Genomic DNA, 8285 nt, shown 5'->3' on the forward strand with positions numbered 1-8285 from the left:
CTCAGTTGGTGGGGTACGTAACAGATTGGGTGGGACTATGTCCTCAGTGGACAATTGATGCCTTGAGTTGGCGAAGCAGGTACTTCACTGTCCACTCTTCAAACTTGGCATGGAACTAAAATACCTATATCATATGTACTGCACACAAAACGTAAGGCATCATGAATAATTCAGGGGATATGTTTTGTAAAGACGACTGGGTACACAATGTCAGAAAAATGCCCCTCAAAATGGTCATGATTCCTAACGTTTTTTGCCCTGTGTATAATATCAGAATTGTTGATGATTATGTGAAATCTATGTGTATAGTAGTTACCTGCATAATTGTTCAATCACGTTCGCGTTAACGGCGGGTAAAATGTCACGGAGCGTAAAATGCGACCACTATCTTTCATCGTGTGTACATTTTCCATTGGCATGTGACATCATGACATCACACACACACACCTTGGACAATGTTACAGGTCGCGTTTAGGCACCGCCGTGTCGTATTGATATTTTCAATGAGTAGCATGCATTAATGGGTATGAGGGAAGATTTTAAAGTGACATTCGCCTGACAGCGAACTCGAAAACATAAACGTTGTAATAACCTTAATTTCGTCATCAATTTGATATCAGATACCTCTGTACCAAAACAGATATTGATTCTGTTGCCCACAAATGTAATGGGATCGAGACTCTTCTGGAGCACTTCCCATCATAAAGCCATCATGCTCTGCTTGTCCCAACCATTAACCTACCTGGGGACGCTCGTCAGACAAAGCCAATAACTATGTTCTCAATTCATTTATTTTTCCGTATATAACAAATTATCGAAAGCTCTTCTCAAAGTTGTACTCAACCTTACACAATTCCACTAATGCTAACTATTTTGGGGCGTATAGGTTATCCAGTGTTTAACACATTTCGTAAGGTTAATATTTTACCGTTGGATAGACTTGAAAGAGGACCAGACTCTGAAATCGGCAGACCTAGCAAATTTGATTTCAGTCGTTCAAACATCTCTTACGCTGCCTGCTAACTTGATATAAGCTGTCGGGGAAAAGAAGGTATACACCCATGTTTGATGATATTCGATGCTGATGTATTTGATATGAGTATCATTGTTTTGAACCTTGCGTTTGCTGTGTTTCGGCGACTGTTTTCAGGCTGGTAACATTTTGATAACGTTTGTGATTTTTTTTGGTCAAATCCAAGGGTCAAATGTATGCTTTCTTTTGCAGTGTATATCCGTCTAACCGATGTTAACTAAATAATTAAAGCAGAGTTAATGTCTAAGGTTCAAACATGGCACCTATTACAATTTCTAGACCCAGGCTAAAGAATTCTCCTTTAAATGGTGCCTACTCCAGATTGGTCTCCAGGTTAAATTTGTATTTTTTTATGTCCCAATCCAATTTTCAAGTATATCCTTTCTATTGTACATGAAGAAAGACTTGGCAACAGAAAGTATACACACATTACAATTTATCGGCCTAGGCTGAAAGAATGGGTACTTACAGTAGAGTACAGTTTCTTCTATGCACAAAGAAAATAGTTATGGTTACCTCTATTTCTGAACCATAACAAATGGCACAAATCATGCCATGGGATGACTAACCACAAGAGCTGGGCGATACCAATGTCATCGGATAGAACAAACATTTGACAACGATTAAACGATTAAAGAAGATAATGGTGACTTGTGATTGAAATTTACTGACAAAAACAACATGGCAACACAGATACTGTTTTTGACCTCAGACAATACCAAAACAAGTATGGCGCTGCAGGATTAAGTAAACAAGTTACGTTTGATGTTACATGTGAAAATGTTCCTTCGATTCTCTACTTGACATGACACATGAAACAGATCAGTAGCGGGTATAACCGCCACGTGCCCTGGTGACGCATTGCTCCCTACGTATCATGCCTCCAGTCAGACATTAGATCTGTTAGTGGGTTAACAACAACCGCTCCTGGTGCAATGCTGCTTCCAATTGGCGTACAGAAGGGTATCGTGCATGTATGCGCCGCCCCAGAATATCCCTAACATGTTCAAGGGAGTTCAGATCTGGGCTCATTGCTGGCCAGGGTTAAGTCGTTATTGCATTGGCCCTCGTGTAATCCATGACTGCATGCGAACGATGAGGCCTGGCATTGTCATCCATGTACTGAGGTCGTGTGGTTGTCAAAATGAGGAGCGACGACTGGCCTCAAAACGTCCCGGATGTACTGAGCCCTTGTTACGGTGCCCCTTATGGTGACCAAATCCAACCTGAATCATGAGAGATAAATCCCCACACTATTACCGAGCCCCCGCCGTATGCAACAGTCGGTTTAATATTCCTGGGGGTGTAGGCCGTGTTCCGGTGCCTCAAAACTCTCGTTCTTCCATCAGTGTCGTGGAGCAGAAAGCGACTTTCGTCTGACTAATGGATCCGTCACCAAGTTCTCAGACTCCAGTTCTGTCGCGCAATACGCCATGCTAAACGAGCAGCTTTGTGGTGATCTCTCAACAAGGGACGCTTTATGACTCGTCTAGCCGTCAGTCCTGCTGCTTTCAGCCGGTTCCTGACGGCGCTAGTGCTGAAACGACGATTGGGCAACCACAGCTGTTTCAGATGAGTACTTGTTAGAAAGGGTTCTCGGCGTATGAGAGGAAGAAGGTCCTTCTCTTCGCGATGTGTCGTCACAGGAGGTCTTCCGGATCTTGGACGGTCCTGTACATCACCGCCTGAGCATGTTTCTCGACTAAACGGCTGACGACAGTGTGACGATACCCCAAATTGACATTCCTGCGTTATGCATGCCGATTATTTGCCATCTTTTGGCGTTTGATAATCGCCTTCGTACCATGGTCACACAATGTCATGGAATAACTTTTAAATCGAGCTTAAGACAGTAATTTTAATATTTGGATTACTGCTTTTAGACATACTCGAGGGTAGCATGCTGCACACTATATGATGGCATGTGAGCTTTCGTCACCAATCACTGATTACATCATCTCGAGAAAACATATATAATTCTTCCCGTAATTATATCTTTCATGATTGTAACAAATATTGGGACCAAACACTGATGAAATATATTAGGGTGTGCTTAACTTTCTTTTCTTTGTGTAAAGATATGGTACCCATTCCAGACTGGTCCAGACATTGTTCTGCCTTGTGTGAAACTGTGAATGGTCACTGTCAACAACAGTGATTTGAGCTAGCAGACAAACAATGTCATTTGTGAATCATTTAAGTGAAACTTGCCTTTCCTAGACCCCTTTGAGTAAACAGATCGTCATGATGTGGAAAGATCCTGATGCATAAATCTGATCACAGGCAACATTGCAGTACGTTATTGTAAGGCACACGTGGCGTGTATATCTCAAACTTCGTGGGACATAAAGGATGTTATATCGTAATAGTAGTGGTAGAACTTGACATATATTTCTCCCTCTAATACTATCTCGTGAAGGAAAATTTCAAATTGTATTTCAAACTTCGGAGTCTCCTTTCTGCCTTTTCGGTCAACCATGACTTGTTACACCACCGCCTTTACCGTGAGAACACCTTTGTGCCCACCTCCCATGCATACATCACTGATTGTACTGAGCTTCACCACATTCAACTTATTTGTCACGGTACGTTTCACAGCCCTGAAGTAGTCCTACTGAAAGATCCCATCGTACATACACAGACATATGTCATATATACACACCTCTCTTCTATCCATCCGCCACCCCAAACAAATTCCATCAATCCAACCATCCACAGAAACACACATACATCTGTCCACCAGACTGTCCATCTATACACCCAACCATCCATTCATCCATCAACCCAGACTCCCCTTGTAAACCAAAGCCTTGTCACTGAACATTCCATTGCGTTAACTGTAGTGACTCTGTGACAAATATATGTCTAAGGGTATCTTCTTGTCACAGTAAACCCAGGTAAAGTGTGTCTTGTACGCCCGAGTAACGTTTGCGATACTTCCACTTTTAGCAAACACCTGGTATCATCACAATTTTATAGTGATTCAGAGACACGTGCTCGTGACATAGTCGGAATCGTACAGTCGACTCTGTATTTGGAAGAGTGAATGAGTATAGTTTACGCCGCTATTAGCAATATTCCAGCAATATCACCAGAAATTCCAGAAATGGGCTGCACACATTGTATTCATGTGGGGAATCGAACCTGGTCTTTAGGGTGAAGTGCTTTAACCACTAGGCTATCCTAACGTCTCGTATTTGGCAGAGATTTCTGAATATGGAAATATGGATTTTATGAATATGGAAAGGGTTTTGTCGCCTTTATCATATGCAAATCCACAGCCAGTGCATATTCCAGTCCGAATCTTCAGGTCTCCGTAGGTCTATGGTGCTGATCAGTCTTTTTTTCAACGTTGATCTGTGGAGACTGGCCCTGATATATTGTATAAGGTCCACTTTGGTGAGGTGTTTATTGAATCTTGAAAGCACACATTTAATGCTGAATGATATGACCACTGGATTGTTGTTTCCTTCCATGAAAGTTTATGTTCTTTGTGGTAGTTTTACATTTAGTTGTATTGCAAGTCACCAATCACGTGTACCGTGGTGTTTAAAGGACAAAGTATGATTAGACCCACAGGATATGCATTGTGGAAATACTTAGCGAGACCTTAAGTAAAATGTACACGTGTCCAATATGAACCATGCAAACGTCATGTTTCACGGAAAATTAAAATTACAAAGGTCAAGGTCAAGAGAACTCAATACCTCGTGTTTCCAACATGGGCGTCAGAGACTGGCACTTCCGGGAATTGTGTGAAACGAGAGTACGGATCACATTTTGGGGGATATTAGCCCAGTGTGAAAGCAGTGTCCGTGGTTTAGTATGGTGCTGTGGATTCAGCATGTTCCATGAGCGTTCTATCAGGTTCAAACCTGGTAATGCTGCTGTTACGTGTTTTGTATGCGGTCTATTGTGGTCTTGTTTGAAATATAAAATAAACATAAAACAAACATTGAGGCTGAGTTGTAGGGATTCAGAGACTTGCACTTGCACTTGCACTTGCACTTGCACTTGCACTTGCACCAGGTTTGTTCTACCAGTGTGGGGGATTGCCGCCACCATTACGATTCCAACACGAAATCCAGCCAATTTATCGACCCCCATATGCAGTTGGCAGCAAAGGGTTCTTGCTTCGCTTCTGAACCAAACAATTGTCCATCGCTGATAAGGCCATACTCTGCATGCTTGATACGACTGGTGTCGCAAATGTAGATCTTGCGTCTCAAAAACACCTCCCATGGCTGGCTGGCTCACGAAGGCGGCTCCACTCTGGTCAGATACCCATTGCAGTCGTGGAAGATGTCGGCCTCACCTGGGTAGGTACCGAAAGTAATGTATAGCGATCGTACTCTGAGACACTTTGAATCCTGGCTCGACCCCATTGTGATTCCCATGCTTCTAATCGCCCTTCGATGGTGTTCTGCTGTACTTTGGTTGGTCACAGAATGATTTACCCAGATCCTTCCACTTGTAAAGGTCTATTCATGATGCTTATTTGCTGCGTTCTGATAATTCCAACAATGACGCCATTACTTTTGTACCAAATGACGTCATATTCACATTCACATATCGTATATGTGCTTATAAATACATTGCAAGTTATTCCGTGGCATTTGAATGGCTAACCAAGCAACTATTTGGGTTTATGTTTCCTTAAAATGAACAAAATGTAGGTCACACCCACCAATGAACTACTGTTTCCTGATTGGATGATAATAGAATGGGAGGGGCTTGTGTTGCATTTTTGAGCTGAACGATGTAACTGATTTCATGTTATTGTCAATAGTCTTTATGATTAATTCTTTAATGACAGTCTGTGAAGTTATTACAGTTGACATTTTTATTGACGTGAATAGATTTAAATATGTTTTTTGCGTTTAAATCAGTGTCTTTAAAAAAATATGACTTCTGCGTTTCCTTTTTCAACATAATAGTTATGAAAGCGATCTGATATATGTTCATAAGAAGGATAAATAAGACATTTTTGAATGACATAAACCAAGGCCCCAACTTGTATTTTCTACCGGGGTTGGGGGGTTGGGGGTGGGGGTGGGGGTGGGGGGCAAAGGTCCATTACTGATTTTCACTCTGAGCAAATCCTTGACCCAAACTGATTTCTTTCTTCAATGTAGATAAAAACAGTTCAAACATATGATAAAAATATCATCTTGGATCACGGACTTCCTCAGAGTGAAAATCAGAATTGGATCTTCTTGGGAGCCATTTGAACGTGATAATGTTCAACAATTCCTGAGGCCACAAATGGGCCCTTGTCCTACGTCATGCTTCACAGACTAGTAACACGTGACATTATCGATATTACGATAAACAATGTACATATATTTTAAGGATTAGCCAGCATTGTTTAGCAGAGTACAATGATTCCAGGCGGGGGGAAATAATTACATACATAATAAGATATTTAAGATATCTCTTCTCCTTTTTTCTGTTGCTTTTTATGCAAATGGATTCTTTTTCGGCAGATAATCGAGAGTGACTTTACTCTGGTGTTGATGTTTTATATTCATATAACGTTGTTGGAACATAAACGTTATCATTAGTATTGGTATGCATTAAATACGCATTAGTGAGCTAGTTGGAGTCGGGTCTCCGAAGGCCCGCGTTCGATTCGCCCACGTGGTTACAAGGCATGAAGGCTATTTCAGGCATGCCGTCGCTCTCCGGAAAGCGATCTTAACGCTATGACTATCGTGAGACAGTGTTAAGGGCCCTGTTCCCCAAAGCGATCTTAGTGTGGGGGGGTCCAATCCCGTAAACCAATCTTTATACCGACATCGACTGGACTATGTTAACACACACCCGTGTAAATCGAACTGATAAACATCTATTGTAGTGTATACACTATTTCATAGACATGGAGTCTTTGGCTTAGGCAAATCATGTGATAAATTTTAAGCATATATTTAGTGAACGAATAGCATGTTCAAAGCATCATTTTAAACTAGACATGGCATTACTCTTCAATGACCTGACACACACACACACACACACACACACACACACACACACACACACACCTATAATCACGACTTTCACCATCTATACACTTAACATCAGCATCAATATCAATATGGAATCTATGATGATTCTCAAGGAATAATCATGAAATCGTAATCCACAGTTCAGTGATACTCCACGTGAATGTCCACCACTGATTGTCTTCATGTATCGATGCAAGGGAGGAATCTTCATCATCTCCCCATCCTCGATTAAACAAACACCCGTGTTTTATACTTCCATTGCTTGAAATCAGGCAACGTGACACATAGCTCTGGCACAGAACACCTCCATTCCCAGCACACCTTCACGAACAGGTAGAATCCTTTTTTCACGAAACTACATACGGCGCGACCATAGATAATAATATCCAAATCATCTTACCTGCAATTAGGACGAGAGAGAAAACACTGTTCTTCATCTGTAAGTTCATTTCACCTGCAAAGGTGAGAATCGTCAATGTCGACTGCTGCGACAGGTAATGTATGAACAGAACAAAACTAACTGGAATTATTAACGCTCTGTCTGAAACTGTCTCTTCTAGAGTAAAACACGCTGTCTGCCGTGGACAGCCTTAACGGAATAGCATCTCCTTTGCCGTCGCCATGGTACAACATAATAACAGACCAGTCCTCCAATCAACTCACCCGAGCCTCATCACATGGGAGCGCAGGGATGAGAAGGATGTTATTTGTGTATATCATGGAAGACGTTTACAAGTGCCGATCCCACGACCCTACAGAGGTTGCACTGACAAACTGTACTGAAGCATGACAGCGATGGATCATCACACACGTCGTGTGAATCCTAGCCATACAATTATTCGGAGGTACGGAAAAGTTAAAGCTGTGAGACGTAGGAAAAAAATGTTTAATAACTTATTCAATACATCACAATGCAATGAGCCGCTTGTCGTGACTTTCTTGACTCACTTTTTTCCAATGTAGACAGTGTTTGCGTCTCTGTTCAAACCAACAAGACACACATGAAAGAAAGGATCATTTATAATGAAACTTTTAATGACAGAACACCGACAATTGGCATTCTTTCTAAGCCATGTTGTTCATAAATAACGATACGATATAATATATATAGCTAGAAGATATAAGGTAAACAATTGGAAAGGTAGATATTTCTACCTGGGTCTACCCGTACTTATCCGCGATGCGGGAATGTAAAGACGGTACGGGTATGTCATAGCAGGCAATGCAAGCAGTCGATATTAGATGAC

At 41.6% G+C, this 8285-nt stretch overlaps 1 protein-coding gene across 1 annotated transcript in view; it reads right to left on the reverse strand.

Moving 5' to 3' along the window:
- LOC139462407 (G surface protein, allelic form 168-like) overlaps positions 1-7604 on the reverse strand; it is a 162075-nt gene extending 154471 nt beyond the window's left edge. The window contains exon 1 of the mRNA XM_071244103.1: positions 7439-7604. Within this exon, the coding sequence (XP_071100204.1) occupies positions 7439-7487 (49 nt within the window). The 5' untranslated portion in view covers positions 7488-7604. The remainder of the gene's footprint in view (positions 1-7438) is intronic.
- Between the last annotated feature and the right edge of the window lie 681 nt (positions 7605-8285).

This window comes from Haliotis cracherodii, unplaced genomic scaffold (genome assembly GCF_022045235.1).
Source record: "Haliotis cracherodii isolate W230 unplaced genomic scaffold, xgHalCrac1.p SCAF_15, whole genome shotgun sequence".
Classification (NCBI taxonomy): Eukaryota; Metazoa; Mollusca; class Gastropoda; order Lepetellida; family Haliotidae; genus Haliotis; species Haliotis cracherodii.